Raw genomic sequence first — 19,428 nt, 5'->3', positions numbered from 1 at the left:
GAGGAGAACTGCCCCATGCGGTTTTCTTGCCTGTGATCTCTACCGGAAGTAAACACCCAGGTTTTTCTCCTGCAGAGGCACTGAGTAGGTTAGAACCTACAACCTTTTGGTTAGCTGCCAAGCGCTTGACCGCTGCACCACCAGGGCTCCTCATGTCCCATACAGCAGGTTTCTTTCCTCTAAGCCAGGATGCAGCCCAGGATCACTGACTCCCTTTAGTTACCACGTCCCTTGAATCTCCTCGAATCTGGAGCAGTTTTGCTGTTTTTCCTTATCATTCACGGTATTGGGATTGTTGAATAAAATTGAGCTCGCCCACTGTTTTGAATGGAGTGGCCTTCATTTGAGGTGTGTCTGAAGTTTCCTCATGAAAAAGTTGAGAAGATGCATTCCTGGTCACAACACCACACAAGTGATGCCGCGGCCAGCACACGCTGTCCATATGTCCTCATCCGTGACATTAACTGCTCATCCAGACACCGTGTCGCCTGGTTTCCTCACTAGCTAGTTACTGTTTTTCTCTTGTTATTTGTAAGAGTTTCTGAGCAGACTCTAAGGAGCCCTAGTGACACAGCGGTTAAGCATTGGGCTGCTAACAAAAAGGTGGGCAGTTCAAACCCACTAGCCATTCCTTAAGAGAAAGATATGGCGGCCTGCTTCCATAAAAATGACAGCCTTGGAAACCCTATGGGGCAGTTCTACTGTATAAGTCCATATGAGTCGTAATTGACTCCAGAAAACAGGCTATACTTTCTGGTATAAAAAGAATTTCAACTTTACCTTGAACCTTACTTCTGCCCTGGAATCAGCTATTTCTCTGGAAAGTCCTGGTTCCTTTTAGTGGGGAATGGTGTTAGCTCTAGGCACTAGTGCTAATGGGATATCTTTGCTTCTAGTCTCTTTCAGCGAAGAGTGAGGAAACACGTATGTGTACATTTGTACTTATACACACACACATTTTAGAAATTATGGGCTTTAACAGATTCCTCCATTCCAACTGATCCCCACAGGGCTCCCTGACTTGCTCCATTCCACAGGGAGAATCCTGTCTCCCAACGACATTTTCATTCCTTCCTACGATGCACCTAAAACAATTTCAGAATCGCTTCATCCATACCACCACCAAGGAGGTCGGGATTTGTCTGAAGTTCTTCCCTTCTTCCCGCACCTGACTAAAGGCATACATTTAAATGCTGTATTCAAGAGTTGCTCGCATGAGCTACATTTGTACTTCCGTGTGATTATATTATTCATTTTTGAGATACAGCTGGTTTCAGGGTTGGCCCCATCCTTACTGATTTTTCCCTAACTTTGTTGATTTATTTTTTAAATATGTAAACTATGAACTTGCTTCAAAAATTCAAAACCATACAAAAAAATTAACTCAGAGAAGTGCCACGTCTTCACCCACCCCATCTATCCTATTGCCCCACTCAAACCCTTGTAGGTAAACAACTTCATTTTCTTTTTTTCTGGTTCATCTGTTGTTTCTTGTTGTAAAGATAAGCAGATACATGTGTATTTTCTTATTTCTCCTCCTTCTTACACATAAGGTAGCACTTTAAATATATTCTTCTGCACTTTGCCGTTCTTGTTTGTTTCACTTAACAATATCTCCTGGAAATCATTCAACACAGTTTGCTTACTTTAAGGAACCAAAATTTGATCCTCTTTTGTTCTCTACTTCATTATTTCTCTATGTATCTATATTAGTTCCTTCCTTGTGCTTTTGTGGGTTGAATTTGTGGTACTTTTTCGAGCTTTTTGAATTGGGAATCAAACTATTTATTTCTATTTTTAATTTATAAAAAACGTTTGCTGTTGTTAGGTGCCATCAAGTTGATTCTGACCCAGAGCGACCCCATGCAACAGAGTAGAACTGCCCCATAGGGTTTCCAAGGCTGTAATCTTTACGAGAGCAGATCGCAGGTCTTTCTGTCCTGGAGTTGCTGGATAGGTTCAAACCACTGACTTTTCAGTTAGTGGCCAAACGCTTAACCATCGTGCCACCAGGGTGTCTTATAAAAGGGTTTAGGGCTCTGTATTTTCCTCTGACCAGTTTTTAAAAGATACTTTATAGGTCCTGATGTGTAATACTTTTATCATCATTTCTGGAAAACAGTAGTTTTAACAACTTAAAACCCCCCCAAAAAACCCTGTTGTTGTCAAGTCTATTTGGACTCATAGTGACCCTACAGGACACAGCAGAACTGCCCCACTGGGTTTCCAAGGCTGTAAATCAGTCTTTTTGCTCAAATTTCCTCAGTCATCATTCTTGGTTAGGACATGTGTGAACTATTCCTTTAGTTCTGAACATTCGAAACTTTTCTATCACCTTGATACTGAAGAACAGCATGGCTGCATATAAAATCCTCAATTCACAATTTCTTTGCTTAGATTCGTTGGAAACACTTCCCCTCTGTTATCATACTTTTGATGCTATTTTCGAGAAGTCTGGTGCCTGTCTAATTCTTTTACACTTTAGATTATTTCATCTTTTTGCCAGGAGATTTAAGAGGATTTTATCTATAAAATCTAATAGCTTTATAAGGATACGTGGAGGAACTGCTACCAGGCCAATTTTCCAGGGTACCTAGTGTGTCCTTTCGATATGTAGATTAAAAAACCAAAAACCAAACCCAGTGCCGTCGAGTCGATTCCAACTCATAGCAACCCTATAGGACAGGGTAGAACTGCCCCATAGAGTTTCCAAGGGGTGCCTGGCGGATTCGAACTGCCAACCCTTTGGTTAGCAGCCGTAGCACTTAACCACTACACCACCAGGGTTTCCCATATAGATTAATATCTTCTTTCTTTTTCTGATTATTTATAACGTTCTTTCCACATTTTTAGTTTTCTTCACCAGTGACTCCAATTATAAGTATGTTGGACTTCTTTGCCTCTTCCATCTCAACCACTATTTTTCAGACCCATTTACCTTCTGTATCCCATTCTCATTTTCCTGATTGCTTTATAAATTTTCTTCCACATCCTTACTAAATTTTCATTTGGATTTATTTATTCTTCAGTGTTTTGTAATTTTGTCTTAATTTCAGATATGATTTTTTCTTTTTTTCCTATTTCTTACCTGAGTCCAAAAATTTCTAGTTTCATTTCTTCCCTCTCCTCCCCCCCTCCCCCTTTTTTTTGTCCACTTCCTTTTATTTTAGTTTTTGAGTTTTAAATTCAAGGTCTTTTTCATTTTTCCAGATGCTTATTGACCTTCAGGCTGCAGACATCAAAGTTCCAGGTTTTGGTGATAATAGAAAGACTAACTTAAGGATGTGGCTATTGCTATTCAAAAGAGCCCTGGAAGCACACTGTTAAGCGCTTGGCTGCTAACTGAAAGGTTTGTGGTTCAAACCCACCGAGAAGCACTGTGGGAGAAAAGACCGGCTTATCTCCTCCCGTAAAGACTGCAGCCTAGGAAATCCTATGGGGAAGTACTACTATGAGTCAGAATCAACTCGATGGCACCTAACAATAACAACATTGCTATTCATGCTGTTCACAGAGAAAAGGAGTTGACCTTTAATCTCACAGTTATTCAGCCTCACGATTTACAAAAAGTTCATGGTGGCGAAGGATGGTATCATAGTCTCAAAAGGAAAATGGTCACAGGCTCAAGTTGAACAATACATTTAAGACATCACTGAGAAGTTAGGTATTGTTGCTACTGAATATAGAACAAGAATAAGCATATGGTAAAACTCCCAAGTAGAATGGCTGCGCTGAAGACTGAAGGCACATATGATGCAGTTACAGATGCAAAAACGCCCCACGAGGTGTTGAAGACGGCAACATTCTGGGAGGTGGCTGTGCCTCACTTTAGTGGTCACGGTTATGCTTTGGGTTTGTTGAGACTCTTGGGTTTGTGGATCTATTCTATAGTTTTATCAAATTTGGAAAGTATCTCTTTAAACATTTTTTCCGTCCCTCTTCTCTCCTGGGGACTACAATTACACAATTTCAGATCATCTGAAATTGTTCCACAGCACAGTGATCTTTTTAAATTCTCTTTTATCTCTGTGTTTCATTTTGCTTAGTTACTACTGCCACATCTTCAAGTTAACTTATCTTTTCTTCTGCAATGTCTAATCTGCTTTTAATCCTGTCCAGTGTTATTTTTCACCTCAGACGTTGTAATTTTCACCTCTAGAAGTTCAGTTTCAGTCTTTTTAACACCTTCCATGTCTTTGACTTTTTTTTAACATATGGAATAGTTATAATAACATCAATAATAATAGTCTAATAACTAATAATTCTAATATTGTATCAATTCTGGAACAATTTCAATTGACTGATTTTTCTCCTTATTATGGGTATATTTTTCTGCTGCTCTGCATGCCTATAAACTTTTGACTGGATGCCAGTCACTGTAAATTTTATCTTGTTGGGTGATGGATATGTTGTATTTCTATAAATATTCTTGAGCTTTGTTCTCAGATACAAGCTAGTTACTGGAAAACAGTTTGATCCTTTTGGGTGATACTTTTAAGACTTGTTAGGCAGCACCAGAGCAGTGCTGAGTCTAAGGATAATTATTCCCCTTTATGGAGGCAGATCCTTCCACATACTCTACACCCAATGTCCCATGGATCATGAGGTTGTCTGGCGTGGCTCGTGCGAACAGGCGCTACCTCAGCTCTGTGTGAGCTTCAGGCACCATCCCCTCTAGTCCTCTGAGATGGTGCTCTGGCTGCCTCTGGTAGTTTCCTCTTCCTCACATACGCACTGATCAGTGCTCTTCTGAATAATCAAGGGAGACCCTCCACAGATCCCCGGTGTTCTCTCTCTGTGAAGCTCTCTCTGCTCTGATACTCAGTCCTATAAGCTCTACCAGTCTTGATCTCCCCAGACTCTCAGCCTCGTCTTCTTAACTCAAGGAGTCTGCCAGGTTCTACCTGGGTTCCTCCTTCCTGAGTGGCAACTTGGAAACTCTCTGATGCCAGTTAGCTGGGAGCAGTCTAAGGCTCACATCGTTTGCTTCCTGTCTTTGAGATCATTGTCTTTTGTTGCCTACTGTCCAGTGTCTTAAAAACCTTTATCTCATATATTTTGTCTTTTTTTTTTTGGTTGTTTCACATGGGTCGGTAAATCCAGTCCCTGTTACTCCATCTTGGCCAGAAGCAAAAGTTTCTATTATAGTTTCTGAATATGAAAATATGTTGAATTAATTTAAAACATACTTGGATAAGAATGATCCCTTACCTTATTAGTGTGTCATCATCCACAATGACCAACCATGGTATTTTGTCACGGCTATGATTCAAAAATCTTTCCAAAATGGCAAATGTCTTTCCGCAATGACCTGTAAAAGGCAAGAAGAAAACTTATACTGTTATTATTTTCCATAAAAATATGTAATTCATTTTGAAATACGTTTTTTGGGTTTTCTGTTACAAGTGCTTGAATAACAACACGCACTTTGATAACGTGAAAGGTAAAAAATTAGCCTTCTCTAGTTTTTTGTGGACATAGCGAACCATCAGGAACTTCGGAGGTCATGAAGTTTACGCCATTCTTTCATACATGAGCAAATGAAGACTTAGATTAGGGTACTTAACCAGGACCAAACTGCTAAATTGAAGCAGAGACTAAAACTCATTACTGCTTAGTCGATTCCGACTCGTAGCAACCCTATTGGACAGAGTAGAATTCCTCGATAGGGTTTCCTAGGCTGTAATCTTTATGGAAGCACATCGCCAGGTCTTCTCCTGTGGAGTTGCTGAGTGGATTCACACTGGCAACCTTTCAGTAAGCAGTCAAGCACTTTAACCATTGTGCTAGCAGGGCTCCTTGAGGCAGAGACAGGCCTAGTATATTGAGTCCAGAGAAACAAGAAAGCTGTAGGCTTCATAACAATTACAGAAGCCTGACATCTTTTCGTAGATACTCCTATTCTAAAAGAACTGCTAGATCTCCAAGTACTACAACCACACGAAGACAACGGTGCAAACGTGGAAGATGGTATCTTCATTCATTTATTTTGTAAATATCTACTAAGTTTAGACTATGCCAGACACTGGGGCAGGTAGCAGCACACCCACCGAAGATATATTGTTGAATAGAATATGGTCACTGTTCTCAGGGCCTCTATCGAGAAGCTGACAGATAAATCATGAAGCTGCCGTGGTAGATGTTGGGACCAAGAGAAGCATAATATACTCGGGAGTATGCCACTCATTTCAACTAAGTATTTGATATCACAGTAGAAAACAAACTAATATTAACTAATATGTATCGGTAGCAAACTGCTCAATTTGACCTATATTTTCCTTTTTCTTGATCTATGTAATTTTAACCATTATAGTCTGTATCTTTGAAAACCACCTCCAATTCCTTTTGGAATAAAGTGGGATATAAAAATGGGCAATAAAAAGGCCAGACTAAAAATCAATTAGGAAATAAGGAATAACAATTACCAAAGCCACCTACACTGAAGTCTAAAAAGCAGGGTAAAAAAAAAAACAGAAAAGGAAAGAATACAGACAGGCTCAGCAATGCATTTAGCCTTGTCAGAAGAAATGAAAACTGTACAAACGATCTGCTTCCACACTGCGCTTCATTAATCAAGGAATTGTGAGTGACGCTAACGTAAAATATTCAAGATAAATTATAGAACAAGATAATCAACGCTTGCTACTTCATTTTTATTCATAAAAGGATATGGAGAAGCAGAAAGTAATAGAAAAAAAATGTGACAGGAGCATTGGAAAACAAAACAAAGAGCAAGTGAAGGTGAGGCGGCCGAACTTCTACTTCCACAATAAGAAATGTGTGTAACTGGAAAATCTACGTATACATCCAACAATTTACTAACTAAAATATTAACATTTATGGCTAAAATCCATTTAATGGTGCTTACTGTACATACAACCTGTGCTGAGTGTGGTTAAGTACTTCTCAGAGGTGCACACAGAATGGGAAATGTAAGCTTCACGAGGACAGAAACTGTCAGGTTCTTCCCTAACTACCCAGCATCCAGCAGTGGCTGATACAAAGCAAATCAAAATCAAACTCCTTGCCATTGAGTCAACTCTGCCTCATACCAGCCCTACAGGACAGAGTAGAACTGCCCCATAGAGTTTCCATGGCTGTAAAATTTACGGAAGCAGACTGCAACGTCTTTCTCCCGTGGAGCGGCTGTTGAGTTTGAACTGCCGACCTTTCAGTTAGCAGCTGAGCTCTCAGCCGCTGCGTCACCAGGGCTCCTCTGACACACAGCAGTCAGATAACACCACCAGTTGATTAAATTGCTCCAACCTAACGAGGAGGAGCTTTGTGTGGGAAGATGACAAATTAACACTGGCCATCACATTTTACCGCCACGGTGAATTATGAAGATACGGAAAATTTATCATTAGACTCTGCTGTCACTGTCATGTGCGCCATCATATCTATGTGACCTACAAAAACCTGTAACCCTTTGGTCATACTAGAAAGCCCTTGGCATGAAAGAGCCAATCCATACGCATGGGTAAAAACGTTGGGTGGGGAAGGAAGGAAGAAAACCTACACGAGGCAAAAATTATACTATCTATAAGATACTTAAGTAGCGCTGGTGGCACAGTGGTTAAACTGCTCACTGAAGGGTTGGCGGCTTGAAACCCCCAGCAGCTCCTCGGCAGAAAAGACCTGGTGATCTGCTTCCGTGAAGATGACAGCTTAGGAAGCCCTACGGGGCAGCTCTACTCTGTTGCATGGGGTCGCTAGGAGTCAGAATCAACTTGACGACAAAGCTTTTGGTTTTGTTTTGTGTAAATATTCATGATGTACTCTGTGTTCTCTGTGATCACACCAGTCATGCAGACAAGTGTATGGAGTGACAAGTGGCATTCCATAGTATGATGCCCCTTAATACATTTCACCAGCCCCACGGCGACATTCAGCTTGCTTCCGGCTTTTTGCTATTTCTAACAATACTGCAGTGAACATCTGTGTACATTTCTCTTAAGATGATGTTGTTGTTGGGTGCCATCAAGTTGATTTCCACTCACAGCAACCCCACGGGACAGAGTACGACTACGCCATCAGGTTTCCTAGGCTGTAATCTTTTCAGAAGGAGCCCTGGTGGCACAATGGTTAAGGACTTGGCTGCTAACCAAAAGGCTGGCAGTTTGAACCCACCAGCCGCTCCTCAGGAAAAAGATGTGGTGGTATGCTTTCATAAAGATTATAGCCTTGGAGACCCTATGGGGCAGATCTGCTCTATCCCATAGAGTCCCTATGAGTTGGAATCAACAGGTTTTTGTTTTTTAATAAAATACTCCATTTTAACCCTAATTGACTATGTTTATAGAATGGAAATGTTGAATAGGGGGAATAGTAGGAATTGAAGACTCACCTCTATCTGTGTTAGGAATTCCCAAATCTACTGTAGGAATGGAACCTTCCGCAGAGTCGCTGTAATACTCGATAAGACCCGCCTGTGCTTCCCAAGTCTGCTTTACGATGGGTACTGAAAAAGCCAGAGACGACAACCATGTAGTCACACTCACTGACTGGGGAATCCCACAAACTCAAGACAGCGCAGTAAACACCCTAAAGAGAAAGACAGCCATTCCTTGTTCTTCCTCAGGTGTTCTGCAATTCAGTGCTTGCCTTTCACACCTGAGAAACGCTGAGGCTGTTTGCTGCTGACCGCACAGGATCAAAATCCTCTTCTTGAACCCTTTTCAGTACCCCTTAGACAGAGCACTTCTCACTCCTGGTGACAAATACACTCGCTTCCAGATGATGGCAACTGTTCCAGTCTCATAATACTCTTCTGTTTTTAATTTTAATTGTTTCTCTTTTCCGAAAAGGGAATTTCATTTAAAATTCACAACGGGATTTTTAAAATGCTTATTTGGGGGGAAGGGGAGACAGAATTACTTCTAAGGATTGGATTTTTTTTTTCTGGAAGTTTTTCTACTTCATTTTAAAAATTCTATTTTGTTGTTGTTGTTGAGAATCCATACAGGTAAACTTACACCAATTCAATAGTTTCTACCTGTACAATGCAGTGACACTGATTACATTCTTCTAGCGTGAAACCATTCTCTCTCGCCTTTTCAGAGCTGTTCCTCCTCCATTAACAAACTCACTGCCCCCTAAGCTTCCTGTCTCATCTTTCAAGTAGCTGTTGTCCATTTGATCCCATATAGATAGCTCTCTTAATAAAGCACAAGACTCAAGGCAGACATTTTGTTTTACTAGTTAAGTTAAAACTATCGTTTGGTCCTAAGGAGACTCCAGGGCATATCTTTGGTATAAGGGTTAAAGATTATGTAAAGAAAATAGTTTTGGAGGTTCATCCAGCCCATGGCTCTAGAAAGTCTGGAAACCATGACAATTTTAAATTTTGGTCTGCATTTTCCCTCCTTTTGAAAAGGATTCTTCTATGGAATTTTTGATCAAAATGTTCAGTAACGGTAGCTGGGCACCAACCAGTTCTTCTGGTCTCATGGAGGCAATTAGTCACACATCTCATGTCCTCTTCCTATTCTTGACTCTCCTCCTTCCTCTGTTGCTCCAGGTGAATAGAGATCACTTGTTGTGCCTTGGATGGCTGCTTTTAAGGCACTAGGCAACAAACTAGGAGGTAGACCGAAGCACTAAACACATTAGGCCAATTAACTGGGACATCCCATGAAACCATGACCTAAAGCTCCAAACCAAGGAACGAAATCTCATAAGATATTTGGTTGTACAAAAGCTGGCACTGAAATATTTTTGTGTGGCTCTGGGCACTGGGGGGCTGACATGCAAACTTGGCTCTCTTACCATGCAGATGGGAGGGGCCCATGTCAAACTATGCATGTCCCCACTCAGATTTTAACAGGTAAACCCAACCGTATAAAGATCACGTCCTCGTCACTGAGAACCACGGCCTACGATGGGTGATATTATTGTGCTGCACTTTTGGAAAATGTGGAAGAAATAAGATTGAGAACCACTGTAAAACTTAACATTAAACTCAAATTACCATTAATAGATAGTTTTAATAAAAATAAACACACGCACTAAAAAAAAAAACTTTCCTGGTTGTAAAGGTTAAGGTTATATGTCAACTTGGCTGGGCCATGATTCTCAGTGGTTTGATAGTGATATGATATTGGGACCACTTCCATGATGAGATTTGATATTATATGATCACCTCCATGATGGGATCTGCTGTGAGTAGCCAATCAGTTGAAGGGGAGTTTCCTCGGGCGTGTGGCCTGCATTGAATACAACTGGATATTCTGACAAGGCTTATGGGCTTTTGCTTGTTCTGGATCCTGTAGCTGGCTCCTGTTCCTCTGATTTCTTGGGACTTGAGCTAGCAGCTTACCAGGGTCCTACATGCCAATCTTGGGATTCATCAATCTTCATGGCCGGGAAACAGGAGCACTACTCTCTGACCTGCCAATCTTGGGTTCGCTAGCCCCTGCCTCTATCCTGACGCACGGACTTGGGATGTTCCAGCCTCTGCAACTGAGTGAGCCATTTCCTTGATATAAATCTCTCTATATGTATATATTCATACACTTTACTGGTTTTGCTTCTCTAGAAAACCCAATCTAAGACACTGGTTTTCCATAATTTAGCTTAGATGCTCAAAGACAGCTCTGTTTCTATACCTGACCTGTACTACTAATCACTAAAAAATTGATATTAATTCGCTTGACCAACTACCCAAGTAATTACTTTCTTCTACACTTAAAAAAAAAAGTTAACTGCCTATATATGTCTAAATTTTAAGGGGAAGAAGGTGTTTCTATCATTCTTTTTAATGGAAAAGATCACCATAGCTAGACTTTTTATCCTGTTAATTGAAGAATCTCGACTCTAGGGAACCAAACCTACTTAACTTTTTGAGACTTTATCAAAGCAGCTATCATTTCCCTTTCCCCAATGCAAATCAAAGTAAATTATATGCAAAAACTGTTAGTGCAATGCCAAAAGTTAAGTGCTGGGCTACACAGGCAGCAATGGCAGTCAGGCTCAGACAGCCCTCAGATAGAAGCATGAAAGTCCATCACTTTGTAGTCCCTTTTCTGCAGCTTTTAAGAAAGATAAAGAACTAGGACTTCTGGACAACTGCTGTTTAAGGCAGAAACCTGTCAGAGAAAGAGAATGTAAGTGTTTTTCACTAAAACAAGCAATAGAAGAATGAGAAGACTACAGCTTGTCAAAGACAGAAAACTGTCACGATCTGCAAGAAGAAGGCAGTCCTGTCAAGTTCCAGCTCTCACGGGTTTCACTGTATCTATTTTAATCTGTTACATGTTATTTTCTTAAATAATATTTTATTATTATTTAATAATAGATAAATTAAAAATAATACTTTACTGAGTTTCAGTGAAGGTTTACATAGCAATTTAGGTTCCCGTTCAACAATTTCTACACAAGTTTCTCAGTGACCCATAATGAATCATTTTTACACATTGCAATAAAATTTTTGTGTAATCACGGAAAGGCAGCCAGGTGTAAGGATTTCTCCATGCCAAAAAGGGCGAAGATGCATTAAGTAACAGATCGTTGTTGTTGTTAGCTGCTGTCAAGTTGACAAGCTGACTCACATTGACACGGTGTGACAGAGTAGAGCTGTCCCTTAGGGTTTCCTAGGCTGTAGTTTTTACGGGAGCAGATCACCAGATCTTTCTCCCACGGAGCCCTGGATGGATTCAAACCACCAACCTTTCACTTAGCAGTGAAGCCCTTAAACACTGCATCGGCACAGGCTCCTTCTAACCCCCTTAAACCAAACCAAACCTGTTGCCCTTGAGTCAATTCTAACTCGTAGCAATCCTATGGGACAGAGTAGAACTGCCCCATAGGGTTTCCAAGGCTGTAATCTTTACGAGAGCAGACTGTCACATCTTTCTTCCGAAGAGCAGCTGGTACGTTTAAACTGCAACCTTTCAGTGTACAGCTGAGCACTTTAACCACTGCACACCAATCAAAGAAAAACCAAACCCACCGCCGTTGAGTCGATTCCGACTCATAGCAACCCTAGAGGACAGAGTAGAACTGCCCCGTGGGGTTTCCAAGGAGGAGCTGGTAGATTCAAACTGCTGACCTTTTGGTTAGCAGCCATGCTCTTAACCACTGCACCACCAGGGCTCCTTAAATAATAGATAAGGCTGAGAGGAAAAAAAAAACACACACACACACAGAGAAAAACATTTACTCTGCTCTACTTCCAAATCCCAGCACAACAAAGATCATAACCTTGGCGCTACAGCCGCCACCTGCTTTGCATGTAACAAACGAGAGGACTTAGCCCCGCAGCTTGCAGATGCTAAATATGCAGGCCCTTGGGTAAAACGTCTGCAGAAGGCTGGAAGGGGCTGCAAGGAAGGACAAGGGTCTCCCTCTGTCTCCAGCATGCAGTCCTGCAGGCTGTCAAATCCTGCTTCCCCTTCCTCAGCCTTCAGCCCTGACTTCCTTTTTGCTCAATGGCTTCATTAAACACATTAAAGAAAAAAAAAAGTTGCTGTTGACTAGATTCTGACTCACAGCGACCCTACAGGTCAGAGGAGAATTGTCCCATAGGGTTTCAAAGGAGCGGCTGGCGGACTGAAATGCCATCCTTTCGGTTAGCAGTCGAACACTTAACCACTGTGCAACCAGGGATCAATTAAACAACATAAAAACCCGTTACCATCGAGATTAAACAGCACAGTGGAATTAAAATCAAAATCAAATGAGTTACCCATGGGAGAACGAGCAGGCAGTCTGCTCCCGTAAAGATTACAGCCTAGAAAACCCTACAGAGCAGTTCTACTCCGTCACATGGGGTCGCTGTGAGCTGACTCGACTGGACAGCCATGGGTTTGGTTTGAGTTTTTCACTATACCTAAATACTTACTTGTGGTTTTAGTTGGAAATGGTTGAAACAGAAATTTCACTAAAGGTTAAGAGTTACTGTGTTTGATTCGTTCCCTAACACCTAGCACAGTGCTTCATACAGAATAGGTGCTCGATAAACAGCTGAATGAGGACTGAATTTTGCAGGAGTTTCAACAACAGGCTGCACTACTTTGGAAATTAGGCTACAGGAAAGTTTTATTCCCAAGGGCGATTCATCCTTTGGTCAAAGTCAGACTTGTTGCCACCCTTTGCTGTTGCTGGTAAGTGCAGTCGAGTTGATTCCGACTCAGAGCACCCCCATGTGACCGGGCGCAACTGCCCCATAGGGTTTCCTAGGCTGTAATCTTTACAGGAGCAGATCGCCAGGTCTTTCTCTCACAGAGCCGTTGGGTGGGTTCGAATTGCTAACCTTTCGGTTAGCAGCCAAGTGCTTACCGCCCCTTAACAAACATTTAAAAATAGCCTATTAAAGTTAGTAAGATATGATGATTATGTAATACTAGAAACATTCAACAGTTCATATCCTCTCTCCTCCCAGCAGAATAACGCCTGTGCTATATTGTCATATGCACCAACTGGGAAGAATTTATGAGTAAGGTTACGAAAGTCTTCTATCATAGCACCTCCAGGCTTTACTTTCAACCAGGGTTGATTCTCAATTAGTCTGACTTATAAAATGTTGATCTGTTTTATTAGCGGTGGTTGAATGCTAAATTCATTCTACCATTTATAAAATATTTTATATCATACTGAGGCACTGTATTCCTAAAGCTATTAAACTTTGAGATAATAGCTCAATATAATAACATGATACCAAATCTACTGCTGTTGAGTCGATTCCAACTCATAGTGACCCTGTAAGACAGAGTAGAACTACCCCATAGAGTTCCAAGGAGCACCTGGTGGATTCCAACCGCTGACCTTTTGGTTAGCAGCTGTAGCTCTTAACCACTACACCACCAGGGTTTCCAATAACATATTATTTCATTTTTAATCAAGAGAAGGATACTTCCTACCACATAATAAAAGAAGGGTTGACACAAGATAACCTGAGGTGGAACAAAATAAAATTTTTACTATAATGAAGCCCCCAGTTGCCCACATGGCATAAACTTTCCACGTAGCTTTCTAGACTCAGAGCAGGAGGTGCACGTCAGTGTGCGGCACGTGTTTACCCCAGTGAGTTTACCTGCAAAACCCAACTCCAATGCAAATGCAAATGAACTTGACGCTTGAACATTTTACAAAGAACTACCACGCAATCAAATGGTAGGGACTCTGACAGAATGGGGAAAAGATGTGGAACAGAACCTCAAATTCCTCAAAAAAAAAGAAAAAAAACAAAAAACCAGACCTGCTGGACTGGTTGAGACTGGAGGACTCCCCAAGACTTCTGCCCTGAGACACTCTTCAAACCTTGAACCGAACCTAACCCATGAGGTCACCCTGTAGCTAAATAACAAACTGGTTCACAAAATAATGAATACCAGTACTGGGGTCCTTTACAAAAATCACCTCTATGAGACCAAACAGTCAACAATTACTTTAAAATAAAGATAAAAATATAAGGGGGCAGGGAAACTAGATGAGTGGAAGTGGAACAACCAGAACAGAAATAATGGGAATGTTCACACATTGTGAAGAGTGGAACCAATGTCACTGAACAACTTGTAGAAATTGTTGAAGGGGACTTAAACTGCTGTGTAAAACTTCATTAAGAACACAATAAAATTTATTTTAACAAAAAATGTAAATGACTGGTTTAAGAATGTGCTATTTTCAATTCATGAATGCACCTCTTATCTCAGTCTGGAGTCAGTGGCCACAAAATAAAACCCCGATGGCTCTTCTCTTCTCTGGAGAGGGTTAAGGACACGCACTGACAGAGTGTGGTCAATTCTTCACCGTAATGGCTGAGAGATAAAGCCTCCCTCATGGCTGATCTCAAGCAGTATTTTAGGGCAATCTGGAGCACTTTGGAGCCCTGGTAGTGAGAAGGTTAAAAACTTGGCTGTTAACCAAAAGGTCAGCAGTTCAAATCCACCAGCCACTTCTTGGAAACCCCATGGAGCAGTTCTACTCTGTCCTGTAGGGTCACTATGAGTCGGAATTGACTCAACAGCAACGGGCTGGGTTTGGGAGAATCTTCAGCTATTTAACAGCCGGGAGAGAAATGAACTAGGCAACACCCAGACTGTCTCCCTCTTTGACGATTAATCCTATCACCTCACGTAACACATGGGTGGCCTTCCATCTGGCTTTTAATTCAAGCCTCACTTCCAGTTTTTAAAGAAGGTTGATTGTACCTCAGTACCGCTAAGCCAAAGGAGCCCTGGTGGCGCAACGGTTAAGTGCTCAGCTGCAAAGTGAAAGGACGGCGGTACAAACCCACCCAGCAGCTCCACGGGAGAAAGACCTGGCGATCTGCTCCTATAAAGATTACAGCCCGGGGCAGTCCTACTCTGTCACCTGGGGTTGCTATGAGTCGGGATTCGATCCCACAGCAAGGGATACCTCTAAGCCTCTTTCATAAAAGACAGCACCAGCTGTGCAGCACTCCCTCTAACGCACGTGATTAGGCCTGCTCCTCTAGAGAAAGCACAGCAGTAAAGATGTCAGGGTTTTGTTTTTTAATCTAAAAGGAATGAAGTGTTGTATTTTTAACAGCTCAGGAAGCTGTGAACAGGAGCTAAAGGCTTGAGCAAATAGTTGTTCAACACCTTTAATTAAAGGGAGACTGCAGGAAGACAGCATCTCACAAGCCACCACTTAGCGAGCAGGAGCAGCGCTGCCACGAGACAGCTCAGACATGTTCATGAGCTGCTTGACAAAATGACGCACAGGAAATTCTTCAGATCTCCTGACAGCACGTCACACAATGACAAACACAGAGCCCAAGCGGAAGCAATCACACTGGATTGTAAAGCTCCAGAGGTCTCTTCCTTGCTTAAATATAATTCCACATGCTATGCCCAGTTCACCACCTCCTATAATATTTTTAAGGCTCCTTTAAACCCTTACTAAATGCTTGCACCTCAGAGAACGCTGCTGTTTCGACGGTGTCAACGTGTGCTATTTTCTTAGGGCAAATGGCAGAATTTACTTTTGCTGCATGCTAAGAATGCTACAGGAGTTCCCAGGTGGGGCAACCGGTTAAGCGCTGACCTACTAGCCAAAAAGTCTGTGGATCCAACCCACCCAGAGGTGTCTTGGAAGAGAGGCCTGGTGACCTGCTTCTAAAAGCTCAATACCAATACAATATTCATTGTTGTCGAATCAATTCATAGCGACCCTATAGGACAGAGTAGAACTGCCCTATAAGATTTCCAAGGCTGTGATCTTCACAGAGAAGGACATCATACTTGGTAAAACGGATGGTCAGAGAAAAAGAGGACGACCCTCAACAAGATGGATTGACGTAGTGGCTGCGACAATGGGCTCGAGCACAACAATGATTGTGAGGATGGTGCAGGACTGGGCAGTGTGTTGTTCTGTTGATACAGAGTCACTATGAGTCAGAACCGACTTGACGGCACCTAACAACAATCTCCCGTGGAGTGGCTGCTGGCTTTGAATTGCCGACCTTTCGGTTAGCAGCCGAGCACTTAACCACTGTGTCACCAGGGCTCCTTTCCAAAAGGTCGCAGCCTTGAAAACCCAGTGAATGCTGTTCTACTCTGCAACACAGGGGGTCGCCATGAGTCGTAGCCTACTCAACAGCAACTACCAACAAGAACGCTATATTTAAATCAAAATCCAGACGCAAGGGTAGTTACATAAACGTTTCATTGTAAGGCAAAAAACAAAAAAAGTACATTATTTAAAACATTCTTTTATTTTGGAACTTGGTTTTATTAAAATCCCTCCATAGCAATAAAAAACAAATTCAATATATATTGATCCCGTGCCTAGACTAGAGCCTTGAACCCTGTCTGTTGGATGCCTCCTCCTCACCCCCAGAGGCTGCAACACTACAATGCACCACTACTGGGACCCATCTCTAGCACGCTCTTCCAGCCAGTGGCTAGGGCAAGTGAGAAAACAACAACTGAAAAAAAAACAGTTGCCGAGCCAACTCCGACTCACGGCACCTCCACGTGTGTCAAAGAAGAACTGTGTTCTACAGGGTTTTCAATGGCTGATTTTTCAGAAGGAGATCACCAGGCCTTTCTTCTGAGGTGCCTCTGGGTGGCCTCGAACCTCCAGCCTTTCAGTTACAGGCCGAGTGCAATAACTGCTTGTGCCATCCAGTGTCTCCAAAATCCAACTGCCTTTGCGTCAACTCCGACTCACGGGGACTCCATGTGTGTCAGAGCAGAACTGTGCTCCACAGGGTTTTCAATGGCTGGTTTTTCACTTGTTGGTTTGCATAGCTTCTTATCTCTACAAAGAACACGTAGTTGTCATGAGTCAACTCTGAATCACGACGACCCCATGTGTGTCAGGGCAGAACTGTGCTCCACAGGGTTTTAAGTGACTGATTTTTCAGACGTAGATCATCGGACCTTTCTTCCAAGGAGCCTGTGGGTGGATTCAAACCTCCAAGCTTTCGGCTAGTAGTCCAGCGTGTTAACCATTTGCACCACCAGGGGCAGCTGAGAGCCGGTCACCAAATAATGCAGTAACAACAGTGGGGCTGAGACTCAATTTAAATTTTCAGAGATAAATCCACTGTCACATCTATGTTATTTCCTTCACTGTTGTTTGGCTTTTGCTACTTTGAGCATTTCTACCACAGAGTACACAGGGAAAGAAATAGGAAAAAGAAAAGCCTAGGTGTTCTGCTTGACTGTAGCAGTAACATGCCTGGACAGGGGCGGAGGTCGGAACTCCACTTCAACTTGTGTTTGAGATAGTCTGTGGATTTCAATTCCTCCCTATCCCCGCTGCCACCAAAACTGAAAAGTCTACTTTCACAGCTTCTGGCCAAGTAGAGGGTGGCCTTCTGCCAAGCAGGGCACCGACATGAACATCAAACACCATTCATCAGCTGTTGTGTTCGTGACATCACTCAAGGAGATCACACTACATCTGTGTATGGCAGAAAGAGCACAGGATCTGAAAAAGCCAGAAAACTCGAGCCCAAGCCCCAGCTCCGCTACTCAGCAGCTGCAAGAACACAGGCCGGTTGTGTATCCATGCTCAGCTTTCTCTACAGTATCAAGCGACTAACAGTAATTATGACATCACGGGGAGATTGTCAACTCTGAATTAGGTGACAGAATGTACGCGAAGAGCGCGCCAGAAAACGAAAAAGAGATCAGCAGACTTAGGAGCAGGTTCTGAGGTATTGTGATTATAACTGATGTTTGCTGTTCTAGTTGTTGGGTGCTATCAAGTCAATTCCAACTCACAGAGACTCTATGTGACACAGCAGAACTGCCCCATAGGGCTTCCTAGGCTGTAATCTTTACAGGAGCAGATTGTCAGGTCTTTACTTCTGTGAAGCTGCTGGGTGGGTGGGAACCGCCAACCTTCTGGTTGGCAGCCGAGTGCTTTAACCACTGTGCCACCAGAATTACCAGATAATTCTTTGGGTCAACGGGTGGCTAGACTTCTAAAAGGAGGCACAGAGCCCAGTGGTCTGGCAGGCTACATGTGCATCAAGCAAAACGGGCATCAGAGTTGCCAAAATCCATGGCCTCTGACCACCTTTTCAGTGGACGTGTTCACAGCCTGCCACAGAAACCCAACATGTGAAAACCTCAAAACAGCTTTGAGGTCTCATGCTTCGATGATTCCAGATTCAAATTAACAGGAGCAAATCAACACATCTGGCTTTGGGAGCTTTGTCATTAAGGCTCATAACAAGGCTCGCCACGTTTCATAACTTTTAAAAGTTTCTGACTCAAAATTCAAAAATAAAAAACATTTGATGGATATCTGGAAAGTCTATCTGAGCCTCATGCAAAGTACAAAAGCAGTAAACTAGATGACTAAAAATTACTAAATTAAAATTAAGACTTTTTGTTTATTAAGAAAATGTTCCATATCCCACTTGGGTGAGTAGTGTCCGGGGTCTTAAAAGCTTGTGAGCAGCCATCTAAGATGTACTAATTGTTCCCAACCCACTTGAAGCAAAACAGAATGAAGAACACCAAAAACACAAGGAAAATATCAGCCCAAGAGACAAAATGTCCACATACACCAGAGACTCCATCAGCCTGAGACCAGAAGAACTAGGTGGTGCCCAGCTACCACCAATGACAGCCCTGACAGGGAGCACAACAGAGAGTCCTTTACGGAGCGGGAGAAAAGCGTGGTGCAGAACTCAAATTCTAGTGAAAAGACCAGAATTAACGGTCTGAGACTGGAGGAACCCCAAAGCATGGCCCCCGGACACTTTGTTAACCCAGAACTAAAACCATTCCCAGAGCCCACTCTTCAAAGATTAGACTGGACTATAAAACACGAAATAATGCTCATGAGGAGTGGGCTTCTAGTTCAAGCAGATACACAAGACCAGATGGGCAGCTCCTGTCCAGAGGCAGGATGAGAAGGCAGGAAGGGACAGGAGCTGGTTGGATGGACAAGGGAAACCCAGCATGGAAAGGGGAGTGTGCTGTCACATTGTGGGGACTTCAA

At 42.4% G+C, this 19,428-nt stretch overlaps 1 protein-coding gene across 1 annotated transcript in view; it reads right to left on the bottom strand.

The window, feature by feature from the left end:
- B3GLCT (beta 3-glucosyltransferase) overlaps positions 1 to 19,428 on the bottom strand; it is a 133,849-nt gene that overhangs the window by 25,544 nt on the left and 88,877 nt on the right. Inside the window, exons 11-12 of the mRNA XM_049853271.1 lie at positions 8,348 to 8,461; positions 5,212 to 5,311 (exon numbers count right to left, since the gene is read on the bottom strand). Coding sequence (XP_049709228.1) covers positions 5,212 to 5,311; positions 8,348 to 8,461 — 214 coding nt within the window. The remainder of the gene's footprint in view (positions 1 to 5,211; positions 5,312 to 8,347; positions 8,462 to 19,428) is intronic.

The sequence above is a fragment of the Elephas maximus genome, chromosome 14 (assembly GCF_024166365.1).
Source record: "Elephas maximus indicus isolate mEleMax1 chromosome 14, mEleMax1 primary haplotype, whole genome shotgun sequence".
In the NCBI taxonomy this organism is placed as follows: Eukaryota; Metazoa; Chordata; class Mammalia; order Proboscidea; family Elephantidae; genus Elephas; species Elephas maximus.
This window is presented reverse-complemented; position numbering and strand designations above follow the sequence as displayed.